The sequence below is a fragment of the Scyliorhinus torazame genome, chromosome 16 (genome assembly GCF_047496885.1).
Source record: "Scyliorhinus torazame isolate Kashiwa2021f chromosome 16, sScyTor2.1, whole genome shotgun sequence".
In the NCBI taxonomy this organism is placed as follows: domain Eukaryota; kingdom Metazoa; phylum Chordata; class Chondrichthyes; order Carcharhiniformes; family Scyliorhinidae; genus Scyliorhinus; species Scyliorhinus torazame.
The window spans coordinates 112246192-112269229 of NC_092722.1; the positions used below are offsets into that span (position 1 = coordinate 112246192).

A 23038-nucleotide genomic window follows, 5' to 3' on the forward strand; every position below is an offset into this window, starting at 1 on the left:
CAGGTACAGCATTACACTGGCCAAAAGAGGCACTGCAGGGAACTGCCTGGAATGAAGTGCCGGGAGCCGGAGGACAGGTAAATGGCAAGGCCCCAGGGTGGGGAGGGTAAGGGAAGTCTGGGGGAAGGGGGGAGAGGGGATCAGGTGCTCAGGGATCGGCCGGGGTTGGGGAGAGGGGGAAGTGATGAAGAAGGTCCAGATATCACTGGGCGTTAAGGGGGCTTCTGATAGAAGTGTACCCCCGCCTGCCCATCCGTGATTCAACTCTGCTCAATTATGAGTCCTTGCCCACCGCCTCCCCACCTAAGCTGCCATGTGCTGACCCGCCTAAAAATTGAGATGGGGTGTGGAAAATAGACCATTAAGTGGCCAAGTAAGGACCTTAATTGGGGTGAGGGCAGGCTTCCCCTTCAAGGTCCTTCCCACCCCATTGTAAATTTGCTACCCGTTCCGAGTGGGCGGGATCCCGAAGGGAATCCCCTCCATGCAATTTCACACTCCCTCAGCTTCCCCGCCCCCCCTCAACTTCAAAGCCTGCTGGGAGGGGAGGGAGTTAGAATCTGATGACAAGACACCGTAACACCTCACCAATCATGGTATTTGTGATGTCACTGACCTGCTAATTTGGAAACCTGAACTAACAATCTATAAGAGGTGAAATCAAATCTCACCGTGGCAGCTTTGAGAATTTGGATTTGGTTTTAAAGCCCCCCCCCCAGAGACCCCCTAATTAACAGCTTTCTGACAGGACATCAGGTGCAGAATAATTCCAGTACCTGGCCATGGACTCTGTTTTCCCCTCCAGAATTGGTTCCTTTACTTTTTTCCTGGACCATGCTGCAGAGATTAATCTGATCACACTTTGGATGTCTTTGAGAGTCAAAGTAAAACCCACTACTGCAGAACAAATTATCTTGTCCATGGTGTTGACAGTAAAATTGCATCCAGATGCCACATGATACAAGAAGGATTAGTAATTACAGGATTACATTATTTACTATTAACAACATGCTAACTCTATGTATGCCTGACTCTAAATTGAGTGGCTTGGTTAACTTTCCCTGTCTCATGTTTTTTCTTCTTCTCTGATTATGTTTTCAACTTGAATCAGATTTAAGGCTCTCAAGGTATGGTATGGGATACCGGAATCTGAATGTTTCAATGGTTACACAAAATTCCCCTTCACTATTTCTTGGTGGAACCGGTGTATCTATATTAAAATTAGGGGGAGGATTTTGTGAGGAACAGGTGAGGTATCTGTAAGCTGGTATTCCAGGGTGTAATTTTGGGGCCTTAATGCCACGACAGTAGTTGGGTCATTCCAGTGACAGATAACTACCAATCTGTCCAGAAGATGGGTTAGTCAGAATGGAGGGTGCAATGTTTAGTTGACGAGCAGAAGGATGTCAATGCAGTTCTCAAAATAGAAGATTGTGTACCTCATGTGGTTTGATACTAAACTGTTAGACTGGATGTTGGGCGCCATTTAACTAAATGGGAACGAAGTCCCATTTTTACCCACATGTTTCTTGGCACTTGCAGTGCTGAGAAACACTGCACTATTCAACATGCCCCCGGTTAGATATGGGGCCTCAGCGGTGAACATGTGGCCGAGGCTGCACGTAGCCCCTTTTTTACAGTGCAGAGCTCCTCTCGCCAGAAATCTCCATTGTAACAAGAGATCGTGATGCCATTTTTAAATGACGTCCCGATCTCCGAGGCTCCCAAAAGTATCCCCGACCTCCCCCCAAGCCCAAACGCCCAAACGCAATATGGGAGGGTCCCAGCCCTCCCCGCATCCCCACGCCAGGCAATCCCAGCCCGATTGCGTGCAAAAAATGTCAGTTTAGCAGTGCAAACCTGGCATCCTGGCAGTTCCTTTGCCAGCTGGCACTGCCACCTGGGTACCTTGGCACTGCCAAGGTGGTACTGCTAAGGTACTTAGGTGGCACCATCAGTGCCAGGGCAACACCATGATCAAAGGGTTTGCAGCTGGGGGGCTCAGATCCCTTTGGAGACCCCCATGGGTGAGGTTCAATCTGGTCCACATTTGTGGGGACTAATACCAAATGGCGCTCAGCCGAGGTCTCCGAGGTGAAGGGTTTGAATCCCAAAGACACGCTGCTTTTCCAGCGCAGTGTGGCTATATAATCACATCCTAGCTGTCTTGCTCTAATATACAGATTTGCCAAATACGCCCATAATGGATGGGTTTCACACTGCAACGTTTTGCGAGATGGTGTTAGATCTCGCAAGACCTTGCAATCCGGGTCGATCCCAGGAATGGGATCTCCTGGCTTCTATCGTCACGTTGTGCCATGGGGCACTGCTTTTCAGGCGCAACATGGCCATTTGATCACACCCAACTTAACTTTGTCACTGAATATCAACTTTTCCAGAGTCCAAAATGCAACACAAGAAAATGCAATCGAGTGCAAGAATGGGGCAGATAAAGAAAAATGACATTGTAGCTTTATTTGTTGAAATGTTGGGAGTTTATTTGTTCACAGTGGGGATCAACGATACACTGAAATGGAGCTTTTTGCCCATATGCACCTGTCAAATGTTTACTTTTCAAGAGAGTTATATTCTTTGTGAAATAGGAACAGCCTATTTCTCAAAATCTGTGACTGAGCCTCACTATATCCTGGCCATGCGTCATGAAATCAAACACTGTGATGTATGGAAAAGCTTGTTTGACCATAATGGTATTGTGAAGGAGGAAACTTAAACTGAGAGTCTCTGTTAAGGTGCAATGGAGCTTTGCTGAAATCGATATATGTACATAAAGCTGCAGCACATGCTTAGGAACCTTGCGAATCCTACCTCCCATTGCCAACGTCGCTTGCCACAACCACACAAAAGCAAATATGCAGTGGAATTAAGGAGAAAAGATACAATTCCACAAATAAGATAGAGAACAAATGGATTACGAGACAGCCCAACCCCCTCCCCATAGTACTCATAAATTGTTTGTTAATAATTCAGAATTCAATGAGCTCAATATGATGACATATGATCAAAGGCTTTGACATGAAATGCAGAGTGTAATAGACAATTCATTTCTATTCTGTAAATTGAGAGCTGAACTTTGTAACATATTGTAATTATTTGTGTGCTGAAATGATCATTAATCCTTTTATTTACTTTATTCGTATATCAATGATTGTCAGTAATTACGTTATGAATTATTGTTTGTTTTATTTGTATCATTGTCACAAGGTGGCACGTGCCGCCATGTTGATTTTTCAATAAACCAATTATCCATCCTTCTAATTCCACAATATGACATTCCCAGTTGTGATATGGGCTTGCTAGGTTGCTGGAGATTGCGTATGTAGCACCTGATGCTTCAATGGTTAATTTGAATGGATGGAAAATGGCAGGCTCCTGAAAAACACTAGGAAGGCTGGATTGCCACATGTGTTCTGAAGAAGTTCAGCTTTGCTTTCACTGGTTACGGCCTAAAACCAAATCTTTGGCTTGCGACAGCCTTGTGGCTCAATCCCAGCCAGTGGACCCTTTAGCATTGTTCGCTTCAGTCTAAAGAGCTGATTCTTTCAGATTAAGGACGTGTGATAGCTCTGGCTGGGCCGCTCTCAGACCTGTTTCCTTTCTAACACTCTGCAGCCATCGGGGTTTAAGCTGCTTGTTCTTTCACCGTTCTTAAGCAGGATTAGAAGGGTCTACTCTAAACTCAGCAGAGCTAAAGACCAGTGTTAAAGCCTTCTCTCTCCCTTGACTTTAGTTAATGAAAAGCAATCAAGCTTTTATTACTTATTGCAACTCTGGAGAAATGTCATAAATCTTCATGATTAGGATTTAGACTCAGTATAAATTTTTCTCCAAAACATATCCACGTGGAAAATAGCTATTTTATATTCTACAAGACTCAAATATTAGTGTATCACGATCACCCCAATTAAACAAAAACCTTGCCATACTTGCAGTATTGCAGCTCTTACATTAGTGTAGCAGGAAGTTTAGTTAACGCAATAATGATTCTCAGCCCGAAAGTAGTGAAACGACAGACAGAAGAGGCCAATGGTCAATAGACTCACACTGTTTATTGGGGTTATATTGGAAGAACAGGATGCTGGAATTGTTTTAGTGCATTTGCAGCAAACCAGCTGATGCTGCTACTGTACACACTGAGGAGGGACTCAGCCTATATTTACACTTCTTATGGGTTTGGTTCAATCTGAGAAAAATTGCTGGGGAAGGAAAACATGTTCATCTTTGGTCTATCCCCAAAGTGCAGGCAGCAACTGAGATGCACCTTTTGAATCAGTTACAATTTAACGATTTATCTAATTTAACTCCATAATTTTGGTTCCTCCTTGAAGCTTTATTAACCACAATAATACTGACAACAACAGTTTCCCCCCTACAGATAATGGGTCAGTCCAGTATGACATAGCTCCATCAATAGCTTGTCATTAGCTTGGCCTAGCCAATCAGCTTGCTGTCTGAAAATAATCTGGGACTGAGATGGGTAGTTGTGTATGATGATTGTGTATAGAGGTCACTGGTGTCTTTGTTGTTTGGTACTGGGCCAGTATAATGTTAGGAGAGTCAGTCTCTCTACTCCCAAGAAAGAATTCCTCTTGAGCATCTACCACAGTTTGTTTCTGAAGGAAAATACGACTCTCATGTTACAACTCGTACTTTGGAGAAATGATAATGAAATTCTTTTACTTTGTTATCGGTGAAGGTTTGAAGGGCAGCTTGTTTGTGTGCCCAAGGAACTTTCAGCACCTCTGCTGAACATCATCAACGAATAGTCTCTGCAAGAGGCAGATCCAGGATCAAGTCTCTTTCTTACATCCCTGTCAACAAGGGAAAGGTTGTCAACTGCAGAACTGACAGGACGATGACCACAGCCTCAAAAAAATGTAAGATTAAGTTTACTGTTGGAAATTTCAAACCGGCGCGGGTTTAGCACTGGTTCCATCACACTCCCAGGCAGTGCGTTCCAAACCCAAACCACTCACCGGAGCTCCCCAGTGCAGGAAATGTGACTGAGTGCGGCCTCGGCGGTGTGCTTCCCCCTTCGCTGGACCGGAAGACTATTTTCCAGATGTGGCCACCTTAACCTGGTTGTGGTAATTACTTGTTGGATTTAGCACAGAAAATTACTTAAAACTGTATGTTGTTTGGGAAAGGGGTGTTTCAGAGTTCAGGTAAATAAATATAGGTATTTGGGGACCAAGGGATAGTTTGATGTAAAATTCTGTGTGTATAGTCATCAGTCTACTTAAGTGTCATAGCTATAGTCCTTCTTGTGTGTGTATTTGTCTTTCTTTTAAGTTAACAAATATTCTTTATTAATTGATTACTGGACTGTTCCTCACTGGGTTCTCCATGGTTCCTTATATTAGACCAGAAAAATACAACACCACAAACCGTTGTTCCAAGTTACCCATCAAGGTTTTGGGATACCCTTACATTTAACATCAGCGCAGTTTGTATCATTATTCACCTCTTAAAAACCATTTGAGACAAGGAAAAGGGAGTATGAATGTAGCTTGTAGGGGTGGGATTCTGAACAGTTCAGATGTGGGGTGTACTGGAGGGAACAGGACAGGACTTTTAAAAAAGTAACATGTATATTTTAATGTGCTCCTCCAAGGCTGCATAGCTCTGGCTGCAAACTCTGTGTAGCACTGTCCATTTTTACAATCCCTATGCAAAATTCATCTGAGTCCTGAAAAATAACCTTGTCTTTCTGGTGTGATCTTTTATTTTGCTCACCGGGATGTTCTTCTATTTGTGTGTCAGGGATAAGACAAACACAGATAATTTCCCACAGTGTGGCGATACCTGGGAAGATCACCATCCATCAGTGCGAGGTGCTTTACAGCACACTTTACAACACGCTGAAAAGAAAGTACTCAGTAGAACAGAACAGCAAGGTGGAGATAATCAAAACGCAAAGAGGCCGAAGCCCAGCTTAGGGACACGAGCAGTGCAACATCAGGATGTGAGTGTTACCAGGACAGATTTATTTTCAGATGTCAATTAAATGAGACATGCTATCAAAGCTTTTTATCTTGCACTCATCAGGACAGATGCAAGAATGCCAAATTTCAAAGTGGGGACAATGTGTACTGCTGATTAGTTGGCAAGTCAACTCTGATTAGTTGAGGCTTTGCCATGGGGAATGTACCGGGGAAATAATGCCGCCCCCTCCTCCCATGGATATATATAACTTATAGTGAGAGTAATTTAAGATTATTAGTTGGACTCATAATACTTGCTTGAAGTTACATATATTCATAAGCTGGGACTTGTCCTCTGCAGGAAAAAGGAACATGTCCAGGCATTGTGTCTTTTTTGAATTAAACAAAAGCATGGAGGACAATAGTTCCATGGTGCATTCTCCACGGCAATGCCGTGACCAATCAGAGCCAATGTGCCAACCAACCACAGCTCCCTTTTCTCATGCAGTATAGTTTGTTGCTCCTTTGAAATTTGGCATTTCTGAGTGCTTGCTGAAAAGCTTCAACAGCACATCTCTTTTTCCAACAATACTCAAATTCTGTAATTAACTATGTTTTAGAAATGTGAAATGATTTAGTAGAGAAGAAAAACCACAATGCTTGCACTAATGTCTCTTACATTAAAACAGTAATGGCATTTAAACAGATGTACTTCATTGGTTGTGAGGTGTTGTAGGAAGTCCTAAAGTTGTGGATTGACATCCTTCCATCTGCCAGTGATGATGGGAATGCAGAAGTTTGGTGAGATCAGATAAGGTCAACTGCTGCACTTCTTTCCATGACTGAACAAACTTCATGTTATAACCTGCCTACTTACCATTGGCTGGGGACTAATGACTATCCCACAATCCTGTGGGAGTATGAGCTTCCCCAATGAGGGGAGTGGAGAAACCACTAGTAAACTCCTAGTATAAATAAAGCTGGCCAGTTCAGGAACCAACAGGAAGGAGTATGTAGCAAGGGAAGTTACTGCTACTGTTATGTATATATGTTATCGTAAATAAATGTTATTACTTTGTATCCTTAAAACTTGTGCTGGATTCTTCGTGGCCCTTACAAAACTTCAGAAAGACAAAGTCGCCCACAAAAGCCCCACAGGAAGTTGTCCCTTGCCGGTGGTGTGGGATGATCTCTGCTGATACCTTATTTGCAGGGCTGGCTTCAGCTTTGGAGCTTCTGAAACCACATGTTGTCATGCTGGTGAACTCCTGCTGGTACCGCCATTTGCATCTGGAGTCATCCACTTGATGGGATTGGTGTTAAGGGCTTTTGTGTCTCTTTGGACTGTATCCTTTTATCGGAACTTTGGCTGCCCTGCTGGTCTATCTTGACATGGGCCATCTCACCAGACAGCATATCCTCGGGAATGCAGCCATCTTCCATACTGTGCACGTGCCCCAGCCAGCAGAGTCGTCTTTGCTGGTTTAACGTTAACATACTTTAATGGAAAATATTGCTTCATTGGTGACTTTCTCTTTCCATGTGATGCTGAGGATGTATAGTGGACACCAGAGACTGAGGTTATTGAGCCTTTTTTCTTGGTAGGTTAAGTTGCCCAGGCTTCGCTGTCTGGGGAGGCAGTGGTGTAGTGGTATTGTCACTGGACTAGTAATCCAGGGACCCAGGGTAAAGCTCTGGGGTCCCGGGCTCAAATCCCAACATGGCAGATGGTGAAAGTGGAATTCAGTACAAAAATTCTGGAACTAAAAGTCTAATGATGACCACGAAACCATTACCGATTGTCGTAAAAACCCATCTGGTTCACTAATGTCCTTCAGGGAAGGAAATCTGCTGTCCTTAACCGGTCTGGCCTATATGCGACTCCAGACCCACACTGTGATGCGGTTGACTCTTAACTGCCCTCCTGTTCGAGGGCATTTAGGGATGGGTAATAAATGCTGGCCCAGCCAGCAACGCCTACATCCCAAGAGCGAATGAAACAAAAACCCAGCAATGTGCTGAGGATGCAGGATTCGTAGAAAAGTACAAAAGTCGACGGAGACTGCAGAATGCTGTGGCACAGAAGAATCTGGGTGTCCTTGTACATTAATCACAAAAAGTTATCATGAATGTACAGCAAGTAATTAGGCAAATGGAACGTTTATTGCAGGGGGGAATGGAGTATAAAAGTAGGGAGGTCTTGCACGAGGCATTGGTGAGACCACACCTGTGTGCAGTTTTGGTCTCCTTTCTTAAGGAGAGATAAACGTACATTGGAAGCAGCTCAGTGAGGGTTGAGTAGGTTGTCTTACGTGAAAAGGATGAGCAAGTTGTGCTTATACGCAATGGAATTTAGAAGAATGAGAGGTGATCTTATAGAAACATTTAAGATTCTGTGGGGGCTCGACAGGGTGGATGCTCAGAGGATCTTTTCCCTCGTGAGGGAAGCTAGAGCTAGGAGACACAGTTTGAAAAGAAGGGGTCATAAGGACCACAGTACAGGAGCAGCAGACGGTCATTAACCCTTTTGAGTCTGTTCTGCCATTCAATAGGATCGTGGCTGATCTGGTCGTAGTCTCAATTCCACTTATGCCTTTTCTTTCCGAAAGTTGTCCAACTCAGCCTGAAATAAATTCCGTGACCCTGCCTCCTCTGCTTTCTAGGAAGGAGAATTCCTCATGTTAGTGACCCTCTGAGAGAAATAAATCTCTTCATTTCCATTTAAAGAGGAAACTCCTGATTCGTAAATCATGTCCCCTTGTTCTAGACTCCCCACAAGTGGAAACATCCACACAATATCCACCCTATCAAGTCGTCAGGATTGTATATAATTTTATATTATATATATTTTTTCACCACATACTACATATTAATAAGCACTCAACTCCAATAAAGGTCATGACAACAAATCAAGACCGCTGCAGATCAATTCTCTCATCTATAAATCCTTTTCTGTACACTGCAATTCTCTTCAGGATCGTGAATACAGACCATTAATTCAAGTTTCTGTCTTCAATTGCTACTTCCCTTGATAATTTTTCAATTAAATGGAGGCACAGAGAGAAAGATATCTTTCCACCTTTGAAAGCTGTGGTGATGTAGATAGAAAATGAAATGAAAGACAAATGTATACTGGGTTTTCTCTGGATTGGAGAGGGTGAAGGAAGTTCCTATGGAGAATTTCAAAATTATGGAAGGTTTAGAAAGGATAAACAATGAAGCATTATCACCAGTTAGCAGACCAGTATAACTGAATCAGGGACTTGTTTTTGAAGTTTTTTGCTTTGCACTCATCGGGGCAAATCTGGACTGATGAGTATAAGATGAAAAGCTTTGACAGCATGTCTGTTTTCTTTCTGCAGCACGGTAGCACAATGGTTAGCACGGTTGCTTCACAGCTCCAGGGTCCCAGGTTCAATTCCCGGCTTGGGTCACTGTCTGTGCGGAGCCTGCATGTTCTCCCCGTGTCTGTGTGAGTTTCCTTCGGGTGTCCCACAGTCCAAAGATGTGCAGGTTAGGTGGATTGGCCATGCTAATTGCCCTTAGTGTCCAAACAAAAGGTGGGGTGGGGTTACCGGGTTAAGGGGATAGGATGGAGGTGTGGGCTTATGTAGGGTGCTCTTTCCAAGAGCTGGTGCAGACTCGATGGGCCAAATGGCCTCCTTCTGCACTGTAAATTCTATGATTCTAAAGCACCACTACTGCCAAACGATTATCAGTGTAAGGGTTATCGCCAGAGTGAAGAGGCAAGTCAGTTTTCACACACACTGTTATTAGAACATAGAATTGCTTTACTGCGTGTCTTATTGAGCCATTATTGAGGAGAAGATGGATATGTACTTACAAAATAAACATATTTAATAAAATATGGGAAATGGGATAAAGTAGAGAGATCTAACTGAAAAATTAGCACTGGCAGAGACACTGGGCTGAACGAACCAGTTCTGTGTTTGTAAGCTCCTTCATTCTGCCACAATGACTGTATATTTAAGACAATCCTTGAAGATAGGAGTTTGTGTGCGTTGTGTTAAATTTTGTTTTGTTCTGGCTGGAGCAGCACCAGGATCGACTTTAAACAGAGGCCCATCTTTCAGATGAGATGTTAAACTGGGGTCTGGTGTATACCCTCTCGGGTGGATGTGAAAGGTATAGACATATGAACATACAAACTGGGAGGAGGCGTTCTCCTTCTCTCTGTCTTAAATGAGTAACCCCTTATTTTTAGACAATGACCCCGAGTTCTAGATTCTCCTACAAGATGAAACATCTTTTCCAAATCCACCCTGTCAAGAACGCACAACAGCGCCTATACTTCCTCAGGAAACTAAGGAAATTTAGCATGTCCACATTAACTCTTACCAACTTTTATAGATGCACCATAGAAAGCATCCTATCTGGCTGCATCACAGCCTTGTATGGCAACTGCTCAGCCCAGGGCCACAAGAAATTTCAGAGAGTCGTGAACACAGCCCAGTCCATCACACAAACCGCCTCTCATCCATTGACTCCATCTACACCTCCCGCTGCCTGGGGAAAGCGGGCAGCATAATCAAAGACACCTCCCACCCGGCTTACTCACTCTTCCAACTTCTTCCATCGGGCAGGAGATACAGAAGCTTGAGAACACGCACGAACAGACTCAAAAACAGCTTCTTCCTTGCTATTACCAGACTCCTAAATGACCCCCTTATGGACTGACCTCGTTAATACTACACCCCTGTATGCTTCATCCGATGACGGTGCTTATTTAGTTACATTGTGTACCTTGTGTGCCCTATTATGTATTTTCTTTTATTCCCTTTTCTTCCCATGTACTTCATGATCTATTGAGCTGCACGCAGAAAAATACTTTTCACTGTACCTCAGTACACGTGACAATAAACAAATCCAATCCAATCCAATCAAGGTCTCTCGGGCCTTATATCTTTCAATCAAGTCATCTCTTACTCTTCTAAAGTCCAGTGGATACAAGCCAAGCCTGTCCAACCTTACCTCATAAGACAACCCACCCATTCCAGGCCTAGTAAATCTTCCCTGAACTGCTCGCAACGTATTTACAAATCCCCAGCACTATTTAGGGCAGCACGGAAGCACAGTGGTTAGCACAGTTGCTTCACAGCTCCAGGGTCCCAGGTTTGATTCCCGGCATCGGTCACTGTCTGTGCAGAGTCTGCACATTCTCCCCGTGACTGCGTGGGTTTCCTCCGGGTGCTCCGGTTTCCTCCCACTGTCCAAAGGTGTGCAGGTTAGGTGGATTGGCCATACTAAATTGCCCTTAGTGTCCAAAAGACAAAGGTTAGCTGTGGTTACTGGGTTACAGGGATAAAGAGGATAGGGTGGAGGCGTGTGGCTTAAGTAGGATGCTCTTTCCAAGGGCCGGGGCAAACTCGATGGGCTGAATGGCCTCCTTCGGCACTGTAAATTCTATGATTCTATGATTTCAAAGAAGGGCAGTGGAGGTCTTCTCCTGCCTGGGCCAGCAATTATCCGTCAGCCAACGTTAGTCAACAATGTAAATTGTTCAATGATCTCATTGCCATTTCTGGGTGCTCACTCTATACAAATTGGCTGCCCTTGTTTCTCTACATTACAATGATGATGACACTTCACTGCCATGGAACATCCAGCAGTCAAGGAAGCCACCATATAAATACCTTCTATTTCTCACTAATGTAGAGAAAAGGGCCGGGATTCTCCCCCAACTGGCGGGCGGGCCGTCCCGGCGGCAAAGAGTGGCGTGAACCACTCTGGTGTCCGGCCGCCCGGAAGTTGCGGAATCCGGCGCTGGAGTGATTGGTGCCATGCCAACCAGCGGCAATGGGTCTCCAGCGGTTGGCGTGTGTTGGTGCATGCGCGGGAGTGCCAGCGTGTTCTGGCGCATGCGCAGAATTGCTGCCGTGATCCCTGTGCGGGCGCAGGGGGTTTCTTCTCCGCGCTGGCCATGGCGGAGCTTTACAGAGGGCGGCGGGGAGGAAAAGAGTGCCCCCCACGGCACAGGCCCGCCCGCAGATCGGTGGGCCCCGATCGCGGGCCAGGCCACCGCGGGAGCCCCGCCCCCCAGAGCCGGATCCCCACACGCCCCCCCCAAGGACTCTGCAGGCCACCGTCAGAGCCAGGTCCCGCCGGTATGGACCTTGTGTATTTCACACCGGCGGGACCAACCGAAAACGGGCGGCCGCTCGGCTCATTGGGGCCCGGAGAATCGCCAGGGGGGGGGGCCACTGTCAACGGCCCCCGACCGGCGCGACGTGATCCCCGCCCCCGCCAAAAAACCGCCGTCGGAGCGGCCGGGCGGGATTCACGCCGCCCCCCCCCCCCGCCCCGGCAATTCTCCGACCTGGCAGGAGGTCGGAGAATCCCACCCAAGGTCTTTCCAAATGAATTGTGTCTACTATTACATATCCTAGTTTAACTTTTGAATGGCAGATTGAATATAAGATGATGGTTTATTGGAAAGACGTTTGTTGAACATTTACTTGGTTAGTTTAATCTGACCTTAAACAAAATCTAATTGTTTCTTCTTTATACTTGTTGAACCAAAGATAAGATTCATCTGAACTTCTTATCACCATGTTTGACCTCCAAGCAAGTCACGTGGGGGATTGCTCAATAAGTTTCAAAGTAAAAGAGAATTCATTAATGGCCCTACACTGTACATGAAATAACCTCATGTACAAGAGTGTAATAAAAACAAACATTCAGTGATCTCCAGGATTTAGATAAGAGTATATAGTGAGCAGGATATTCCGTGCCCCCCTCACGGCATGTTTTGCAGTGGCGGAGGTGGCCCACCATGGGCTGGTAGTGGGATTTTCCCAGTCCTGCCGCTGTCAATGAGTTTTCCCGTTGTTCACATCTGCTGCCACCGGGAACCCACCACGCAGGGGGCGGGGAAATCGTGGTGGGACTGGACTAGCCAGTATTTTTTATTAACCATTTCTCCTGAGTTTTATTTATCTTTGAGAGCTTCCGGCCAGTCTCTGCTTTCATTCTTTGTTACACACAATCTCATTCAGAAACTGCCTTTTCTCACACTGGTGTAACAGGCTTTATATTGAAACCTCCAATCAGAGCACTACTTAGACTTGCATTTATACAACGTGTTTCAATACCTTTAACTCCACAAAGCACGTCAAAGCCAATTAAGTCTTTTTGACACTGTTATATTGTGGAAACATCTCAACCAATTTACACACAGCAAACTCCCACAACCAGAAATTTGATAAAGGCTTGATCATTTGTGCAATAAGGATTTGGCCACGAGAGAATAACTGGCAATACAGGTACTTCCACTAGGAGCAAACCACAATTAAAATGCAATGAAATGTGTGCCCCACATACCGAATTTAATACAGGCAACTAATAATTGGACATTCAATGAGTTTGATTAATATGCTGAAAGAGGATACTAAATTTGAATGTAATTAGCAACCTACCAATCAGCCTCACCAATCAGTAGTTTTGCCCGAAAAGTGCAAATTCCGGGCACATTGAAGATGATGTCTGTTTTAAATATCAGTGGCTGATTTCTAATTCTGTTCATCCATTTATCAGTTCATGTTTTTGGCACTATGGGCTGGAGATTGGAGCGTGCTGTGCACAATTTGTAGGCATAAAACAAATGCTTGGGGGTCTGATTATAGTGGACAACTCATTTCATGCCCATGCCAGAAATGTGCCACCTGCCAATTTTGTTGGGGCTTCTCAGTTGGTATTTGGGGCACCTACTCGAAATTGGCATTGGGTCTGTCGGTTTTGGAAATGGAGGGCTTGTTGCAGGCTTCTTTGAGAAACTGGACTGTGAATTACCTGAACTCAGCGTGATCTGAGCTGTCCATTTTGTGCACTCAGTGGCCATATCAGGAATCCTTAAAGGTACTTCTGGTGGCCAATTGAAAGCCACCATCAGCTTCCCAAGTATCAATTTTTCATTATTAAGAGAAGTTGGAGTGTTACATTTCCACAGCTGAAGTTGGGTGGAAGTAATATTTTCTCCTTTGTTTGTTAGTCTGTAAAGAAGATATCTCAACAGCTCACAAATGGATTTTACACTTTGTACATAGATAGGTATGGCCCAATGAAGCACTGATTAGTTTTGAACAAAGATTGCGGATGCAGATCCTGGAATTTTAAAAAGGTTGCTTTAACATTAGGATAAATAAGGCAAATTGACATTTTTTTTTGCGAAGTGTCAGAACTGTCAAAACATGAGCAGAATTTTCGGAGCAGATTATTGGACGTGGGTTAGCCTGAAACCTTCCCAGTGAGATGGAAGCTTTTAATTTAAAAAAATTCTATTTTTAACTTTGTATTTACAGAGCACAGCTTGGCAAGGGAAAGACTAAAGGAAGACCTGTTTAGTTTTAATCATTTTGAGCTAACGCACCAGGATGGAGCCTTGCGCTTCTCTTGTGGTGTTTGTTTTTGTACTCATGGTTGTAAAGAAAGACTTACTTTCATGACCTCAGGACATTCCAAGGTGCTTTACAGCCAGGAAACTATTTTGAAATAGTCACTGTAGTAATATAGGGAACAGAGCAACATTTTTGTGCAGGGCAAGCTCCTATATGTTTGTGCAGGGTAGCACGGTGGCGCAGTGGTTAGCACTGCTGCTTCAAGGCGCGAGGTCCCAGATTTGATCCCGGCTCTGGGTCATTGTCCGTGTGGAGTTTGCACATTCTCCCCGTGTCTGCGTGGGTTTCGCCCCCACAACCCAAAGATGTGCAGGGTAGGTGGACTGGCCACGCTAAATTGCCCCTTAATTCGAAAATATAAATTGGGTACTCTAAATTTGGGGCAGCACGGTAGCACAGTGGTTAGCACTGTGGCTTCACAGTGCCAGAGTCCCAGGTTTGATTCCCCGCTGGGTCACTGTCTGTGCGGAGTCTGCACGATCTCCCCGTGTCTGAGTGGGTTTCCTCCGGTTTCCTCCCACAGTCCAAAGACATGCAGGTTAGGTGGATTGGACATGCTAAATTGCCCTTAGTGTCCAAAAAGGTTGGGAAGGGTTATTGGGTTACGGGGATAGGGTGAAAGTGAGGGCTTAAAGTGAATCGGTGCAGACTCGATGGGCCAAATGGCCTCCTTCTGCACTGTATGTTCCATGTTCTATGTTGAAAAAACAATGAGAAGAAGTCGATGAACGGCTGCCCTCTCCGAGCGAACCCCTGCAATGAACCCCTCAAGGCGAATTTAATTTTCTCGAGTCTGAGAAATTCCGCTATGTCGCTTACCCATACCCCCGACTTCAGGGGCTCTCCACCCTAGTAAGATCCGTCTCCAGGCCACCAGGGAGGCAAAAAGCCTGGACGTCAGCCTCTCTCACCTCCGGCCTCCCAAAGATCACCATAGCTTGTCTAGGCAACACCTTCACTTTTAAGACCTCTGACATGACGTCAACAATCCCTGCCAGAAACCCCTCAGCTTCGGACATGCCCAAATCATATGGACATGGTTCACAGGATCCCCTGCACAGCGCCTACACCTATCCCCCACCCCCTCAAAGAACCTGCTCATCCGGGCCACAGTCATATGTGCCCTATGGACCACCTTAAACTGTATCAGGCTGAGCCTGGTGCACAACGAGGTTGCATCAACTCTCCTCAGGGCCTCCTCCCATAACCCGGCCTCCAACTCCCCACCCAGCTCCTCTTACCACTTTCTCTTCACCTCCCATATCGGTGCTCCCACTCCATCAGTCCCTTATAGATATCTGAGACCAACCCCCCTCCTACTCCTGTTCTCGACACCACTTTATCCTGCAGTCCCTGGTGCGGCAGGTGCGGGAGGGTCGAAACCTGCCTCCGCACAAAATCCCTCACCTGCACATACTGGAATCCATTCCCCCCGGCAACTCAAATTCCTTCTCAAGCTCCTCCAAGCTTGGGAAACCCTCATCAATAAACAGATCCCCAAATATCCCGATCCCTACCCACTGCCACCTCTGAAACCCCCCATCTAGACCGCCCAGGGTGAAACGGTGTTTATTATATATCGGCGCCCAAACCGACGCCCCCTCCAGCCCCATGTGCTGCCTCCACTGTCCTCACACCCTCAGGGCTGCCACTACTATCGGGCTTGTGGAGTTACCCCCCCCCCCCCTCCCCCCGCTCCAGCAGCACCTTCTTCACCTGCGGGGCTTTACCCGCCCAAACAAATCCCGAGATCTCTGCATTCACTATTTTGAAGAACGCCTTGGGAAAAAAATTGGAAGGCTCTGAAAACCAAACATAAACCTCGGAGGACTGTCACCTTAACTCTCTGAATCCGTCCGCCAATGACAACGGGAGCGCGTCCCACCTCCGAAAGTCCCCCCTCATCTGATCAACCAACCGACCCAGATTCAGCTTATGCAGCTTTTCCCACTCCTGCACCACCTGGATACCCAACTATCAAAAGCTCCGTCCCACCACCTTGAACGGCATCTCACTCAATCGCTTCCCCTGCCCCCTCGCCTGGATCGCAAAGACCTCACTCTTACCCATATTCAATTTGTATCCCGAGAACCAGCCGAATTCCTCTCATCCCCACAATCCCACCAATCCCCCAGTGGGTCCGATATGTGCAAAAGTAGATCATCTGCGTAAAACGAGACCCCCCCCCCCCCAGGGCAAACCAGTGATTGTTACAAATCGGTGACCACACTGACGCCCAAATTCTCCTAGTATCTCCATGATTTCGGCCATCCCCCCACTGGGTCTGTGACATAGAGCAACAAATCGTCCGCATGTAGAGAGATTCTGTGCCCCCCCCCCCACACACCCTGTCACTATCCCACGCCAGGCATTTGATGATCTAAGGGCCATTGCCAAGAGCTCTATGATATGACCAGGGCAAACAGTAATGGGGAGAGCGGACATCCCTGTCTTGTCCCCCTGCAGATACTAAAATACTGACCGGACACGGTTGGCTCTTATATTTGCCACCGGAGCCTGGTATAACAGCCAACACCCTCGACGATCTTAATGCCATTGCCAATGACACTATAGCCAAGACAAACAACAGTGGTGAAAGTGGACATCCCTGCCTTGTCCCCCATGTAACCTGAAATAGTCTGATCTCACCCGATTCGTCCGCACACTCGCCACCGGTGTTTGGTATAGCAACCGTACCGGACCCAGTCCGCAAATCCTTGTCCAAACCCAAACCGCCCCAGGACCTCCCATAAGTATGCCCACTACACCCGATCAAAGGCATTTTCTGCGTCCATGGCCACCACCACCTCCTCCTCGCGCCCCTCTGGAGGCATCATAATTACATTAAGTAACCTCCTAATGTTGGTCGGCAAATGCCGCCCCTTAACGAACCCTATCTGGTCCTCCCCTATTACCCCTGGGATGCAGTTTTCGATCCTTGTGGCTAGGATCTTCGCCAGTAGTTTAGCATCCATATTTAACAGGGAGATCGGCCTGCATGACCCACAGTTTTCCAGGTCCTTATCCCGCTTTAAAATGAGGGAGATCGATGCTTGTGACAAGGTCGGGGTGAGCACTCCCAACTCCTTTGCCTCATTGAAGGCCCTTACCAACAGCTGTCCAAACACCCCAGAGAACTTCTTGTAAAATTCCACCGGGTACCTGTCCAGTCCCGGGGCCTTACCCGATTGCATCGCCTCCAACCCCTCAACAACTTCTATTAGCCCAATTGTGGCCCCCAAACCCTCCACTAGTTCCTCATCAACCTTCAGGAACTCCAACCCTCCCAGAAACTACCTCATCCCCTCTTTCCCGGCTGGGGGTTCCGACTCGTACAATTTGCTATAAAACTCCCTAAACACCCCATTTCCCACCCCCCCCCCCCCCTTCCCATCAGGTCCTGGACCATATTCCTACCTGAGCCCTTCAGTTTCCCAATCTCTCTTGCCTCCTCTTGCTTCCTCAACTGATGCGCTAATATCCTGCTCGCTTTCTCCCCATACTCATATACCACCCCTCTCACACTTCTCAACTGACCTACCGCCTTACCTGTGGATAACAGCCCGATTTCCATTTGCAACCTCTGCCGTTCCTTTAACAGCCCTTCCTCCAGGGCCTCTGCATATCTCCTGTCCACCTGCAGGATTTCTTCCACTAGCCTTTCTATCTCCACCTGCTCTGCCTTCTCCCTATGCGCATGAATCAAAATAAACTCCCCCCTGACCACTGCTTTCAGTGCCTCCCAAACCGCACCTGCCAAAACCTCCCCCGTACCATTAATCTCTACATATCCCCGGATGGCCTTCCTCACCCACTCACACACCTCTTCCTCCGCTAACAGTCCCACATCCAGCCTCCACTGCGGGTGCTGGGCCCCCACTTTGTTAAGTCGTAAATCTACCCAGTGCGGGGCATGGTTTGACACCACTATCGCCGAACACACGACATCCACCGTCTATTCGGGAGTACACCTTGTGCACATGGGAGTAAAACGAAAACTCCTTCGCCCTCGGCCTCCCAAATCTCCATGGATCCACTCCCCCCACCATGTGCTCCATGAACCCCAAAGCTCCTTGGCTGTAGCCGACTTAGCTATGAGGAGAGGTTGAATAAAGTTGGTTTGTTCTCACTGGAACGAAGGAGGTTGAGGGGCGACCTGATAGAGGTCTACAAAATTATGAGGCGCAAAGACAGAGTGGATAGTCAGAGATATTTTCCCAGGGTAGAGAGGTCAATTACTAGGGGGCATAGGTTTAAGGTGCAAGGGGCAAGGTTTAGAGGAGATGTACAAGGCAAGTTTTTTTACACAGGGGGTAGTGGGTGCATGGAACTCACTGCCGGAGGTGGTGGTGGAAGCAGGGACGATAGTGACGTTTAAGGGGCATCTTGACAAATACATGAATAGGATGGGAATAGAGGGATACGGACCCCGGAAGTGTAGAAGATTTTAGTTTAGACGGGCAGCATGGTCGACGCAGGCTTCGAGGGCCAAAGGGCCTGTTCCTGTGCTGTACTTTTCTTTGTTCTTTAACACTGTCCCCGACCTTGCGCCCGACCGGTCCAGTCTTGGATCCAGGACCGTATTAAAGTCCCCTCCCCCATAATCAGCCGAAGAAGCTCACCAGCTTGTCCGTTGACCACTGAGCCAGCAGGGCTGCTCCCTACCCTTCCGCCATCTCCACGTGCTTCGCAGGTGCCGCACCAGCTCCAACCGACTGATTCCCTCTTTTTCGACCGCTTCTGGCCCTCAGCTCCATACACCAGAGGGTCAATCTCTTCCCCCTACTCTCCTGCATCTATTTTCTGCCTCACATCCACCTGTTAACTGGTGAAAAGGTCTGAAAAAAACACGCCCAAATGTGCGACCACTCACACCATGGCCGCCACCAGAATGGCCGCCACCAGAAGTTCCAATTGTGGTTTTTTTTGTTGAATCACCCAGCTACGAATTGCTGTAATGCTCACTGCCGAGCTAAATTGTATTTGGACTGAGAGAATTGTACTTATTTCAGCTGTCGGGATTTTGGGGTGGAGTGATTGTTTTTTAATTGGGGGATCTGAGGTGTGTGGATGAAAGGGAGTGTTGTGTCCTGCAGCTTTGGAATTGGAATCTCAAACCTGGAAAGGTGATGCCTATTGGCTGCAGCTCCCCCCCGCTGTGTACGGCAGTTCAGACAGCTGCGCCACACGGCAGAAAAGCACTTTATTAATCAATCAGCCAGACCGAGGTACAGTTTGAGGAGTGAGTCTTTGCACAGCACTCAACAATCACCACCATGCAGCTACAGGAAAATATAAACTGGGTGGTCATTATTTTAACTGCGCCACAAAGAGGATTTTAGTGCCCTGAAGAATATAAAGTTTGAAAAAGGGAAGCAGAACAGGCTAGATGCTTCTCAGTTTGTTCCTGATCAGGAGCAGGGGGGGCACAGTTTGGCCTTGATCCAGATGGTACCATGTTACATCAGCAGAGCAGATCGCTTTCTCAACTCTTGATGGGTCCGAAAGCGGCATTTAGAAGTTGCGGCGTGTATGAGCCGAACCTTGATATGACGGGCATGAAAATACTATTCCTCTTTCTTTGTGCAGGCGATGGAGAGGGGGACTCCTCCACCAGCAGATAGCAGAGGGAAAACCGAGACAGCCATTACCAAACATTCTGAAGACCCTGCACTGAGGCGAGGAGAACGTTGCAATAGGTACGTTAATGGCCCTCAAGGTTGGTGGGAAGTGGTCAAGTTCCTCATAAAAGTAAATTCTTGCTGCCAATAACCTTGTGACATGTGCACTACGGTGTGTATAAAATATTCCTAACATTATGGGCTGTGTATTATTTTATGTAAGTATGTAAATGCTATTTATTCCGTATTAACCTACCTAATCTGTCTTTCCACTCAGTTTCCAATTAATATTTGAAATTACGCAGCAGATTTTGCATCTATGTGATTTGTTAAATAATAATTGTATTTTATTTTATTCACTAGTATTTGCAGTGCTTGGTCAGTACATACCTTGTGATATATAGAGCTGCATTCTCCAGTAACCCAGCTGCGCGATCCTCAGCGGCACAACATTCGCTTCCCACCACTTCTCAATTGGATTTCCCATTGAAGCCACTACACGCCCCCGAAAAACCCACCCGCGGGAACAGAGAATCACAACGGCCGGAGAACTCTCCCCCCCCCCCCCCCCCCCCCCCCACCCCATAATGTTTTCTGGATTGTTTCTGAAATACTGTTTTACTTCCAGATCAATAACAATCGTGCACATTTGCACTGCGAGTTGACTTGATCGCGGGCCAAAGCTTTCTGGGAATTGGATTTGTTAGACTTTTTCCTGCACCCTTCAGTCCATGCTATTATTTCCATGCTGTAAACTTGCTGGATCGACTCAAGCTGATTGACCACAGCATGCAGAGGGCAGCCAAATATCTGGCACCCCAGTGAACAATGGAACCAACGGCTTATCTCCTTCACAAACAATGGGATTTAAAGGTTCCGAGGAGAGGCTGAGAAGGAGGGTGAATTCGAATCCTATCAGGTAGAAAAAGAGATATAAAGAAGGGAAAAAAAAGTTTGGATGAGGAAAGGGTTTTAAAAAAGTCAAAATGGAAAAGTAACATGTAAATGCTAAATGTGACATTTTGATAAATTTAGCTTCCTGAAGAACTTACTTCTAATAGATCACCTTTTGAGGTTGACCGACTCACCGACAATTACATTAAAAGGGTCCTTGTGTTATTAATTGCAAGACTTGACTTTCACTGACAAGTTTAATGGGCAATTAATATGCAATTGCAGCAACATTTTGAAACTCATGGGGGCAGGGTTAAGGCGAGATAATGTTTTTGTGAAGCTGATGGTGGAGTTGTGAAAATCATCCAGCAATTTTCAGAGATTGGCGACTCACGGAACATATCATTCGCACCGCAGATTATGGGCCAGTTTGCATGCCTATGCAGTAAAATGTTTCCTTCCCACAGAAATGATCCACCTTTATGGAAAAGGAGAAACAAGGGAAGCCAGGATCAAAAGCATCATCACAGGGGACTGATAGGCAGTCGGCAGGCAGGCTGTATCGCTCCCGAGTTGTGTTAGGAGCCAGCTGTGGTCTGAACAACATTTACAGAAGTTCCTGAAATGTCCGCTCTGCTCAGCAAGCTCTACAGTGTTAAGAAACACTCTCTAATAGTTGTGTGAAGGATGACATTGGACATTTTTGCCATAACTGCACATCTTCCCATCATTTCCATAGGATCCTCATACTTTGCAAGTATCTGCATTGCAATGACAAGATCCCGGAGATTCCAGTTGGAAAGTCCCAGAGCCAGGCTTTTGCATCCCACTTGCTTTCACTTGGGGCATCTTGCACTTGCTAATTTTGATTTATTTCTTTAATCTTTCACTGGATGTGGGTATGCTAGCCAGGCCAACATTCCTAATTGCCCTTGAGAAGGTGGTGGTGAGCTGCTTTCTTGAACTGCTGCAGTCCATGTGGTGTAGGTACACCCACAGTGCTGTTAGGGTGGGAGTTCCACGATTTTGAGCCAGCGATACTGAATGCACGTTATATTTCCATGTCAGGATGATGAGTGGCTTGGAGGGGAACTTCCAGGTGATGGTGTTTCTATGGATCTGTTGCTCTTGTCCTTCTAGGTGACAGCGATCACGGTTTGGAAAGAGCTGTTGATGGTGCCCTGGTGAGTTCCTGCAGTGCACCTTGTAGATGGGACACACTGCTGCTACTGTGTGCCAGTGATGGAAGGAGTGAATGATTGAGGTGGTAGATGGGGTGCGAATTGGGTTGCTTTAGCCTGGAGGTTGTTGAACTTCTTGAGTGTTGTTGGAATTACCAGGAGAAAGGAGAATATTATATCATACTCCTGACTTGTGCTTTGTAGATGGTGGACAGGTTTTGGGGAGCCAGGAGGTGAGTTACTGTCTGCAGAATTTCCAGCCATTGACCTCCTCTTGTAGCCACAACATTTTCATGGTTGTTCCAGTTCAGATTGTGGTCAATGGTAACCTCCGAGGATATTTATAGTTTGTCTGGAACGTTGCGTTTCGGGCACCAAATATCGAGAAGGGCATATTGACCTTGAAGCAGGTGCGATGCAGATCCACCAGAATGATACCGCGGGTTAAAGGGTTAAATGAGGAGGACATATTGCATGAATTTGGCATGTATTCTGGTCGATTCAGAAGGTTTGGCAGCGATCTAAATGACATATTTAAATGATAAAAGGATTCAATAGGATAGACGCAGAAAGATTTTTTATCTGGTGGACAAATCCAGAACAAAAGGAAGCATTTTTACAATTCAGACTTGGGTCATTCGATGAGATATCCGGGATCACTTTTCCACAACAGAGTTGAAAATATAAAATTCTCTTTTTGGAAAGTTGGAATTTTCAAGGCCGAGATTGACAGGTTTATTTTATGAGTTGCCGGTATAAAGGGATATTCAGGGGTCGGTTAGCTCTGTTGGCTGGATGGATGGTTTTTGATGTGGAGAGAAGTCGATGAACGACTGCCACCTCCAGGCAAACCCCTGTGTTGAACCTCTCAAGGCGAACTTAATTTTTTCCAGGCTGAGCAACCCTGCCATGTCGCTGACCCATACACCTGTCTTTGAGGCTCTGAGTCCCTCCATCCCAGCAAAATCCGTCTCCGGGCCACCAGG

General features: G+C 46.4%; 1 protein-coding gene across 20 annotated transcripts in view; it reads left to right on the forward strand.

Annotated features, from left to right (window-relative positions):
- Nucleotides 1-23038, forward strand: part of fam13c (family with sequence similarity 13 member C) — a 304619-nt gene that overhangs the window by 67484 nt on the left and 214097 nt on the right. For 14 of the 20 annotated variants that reach the window (XM_072478901.1, XM_072478890.1, XM_072478895.1 and 11 more), the window contains 3 exons: nucleotides 4715-4895; nucleotides 5782-5983; nucleotides 19946-20055. In XM_072478901.1, the coding sequence (XP_072335002.1) occupies nucleotides 4894-4895; nucleotides 5782-5983; nucleotides 19946-20055 (314 nt within the window). In that variant the 5' untranslated portion in view covers nucleotides 4715-4893. Of the gene's footprint in view, nucleotides 1-4714; nucleotides 4896-5781; nucleotides 5984-19945; nucleotides 20056-23038 lie in introns of those variants that run through there. The other 6 variants (XM_072478903.1, XM_072478904.1, XM_072478905.1 and 3 more) reach the window with 2 other exon arrangements.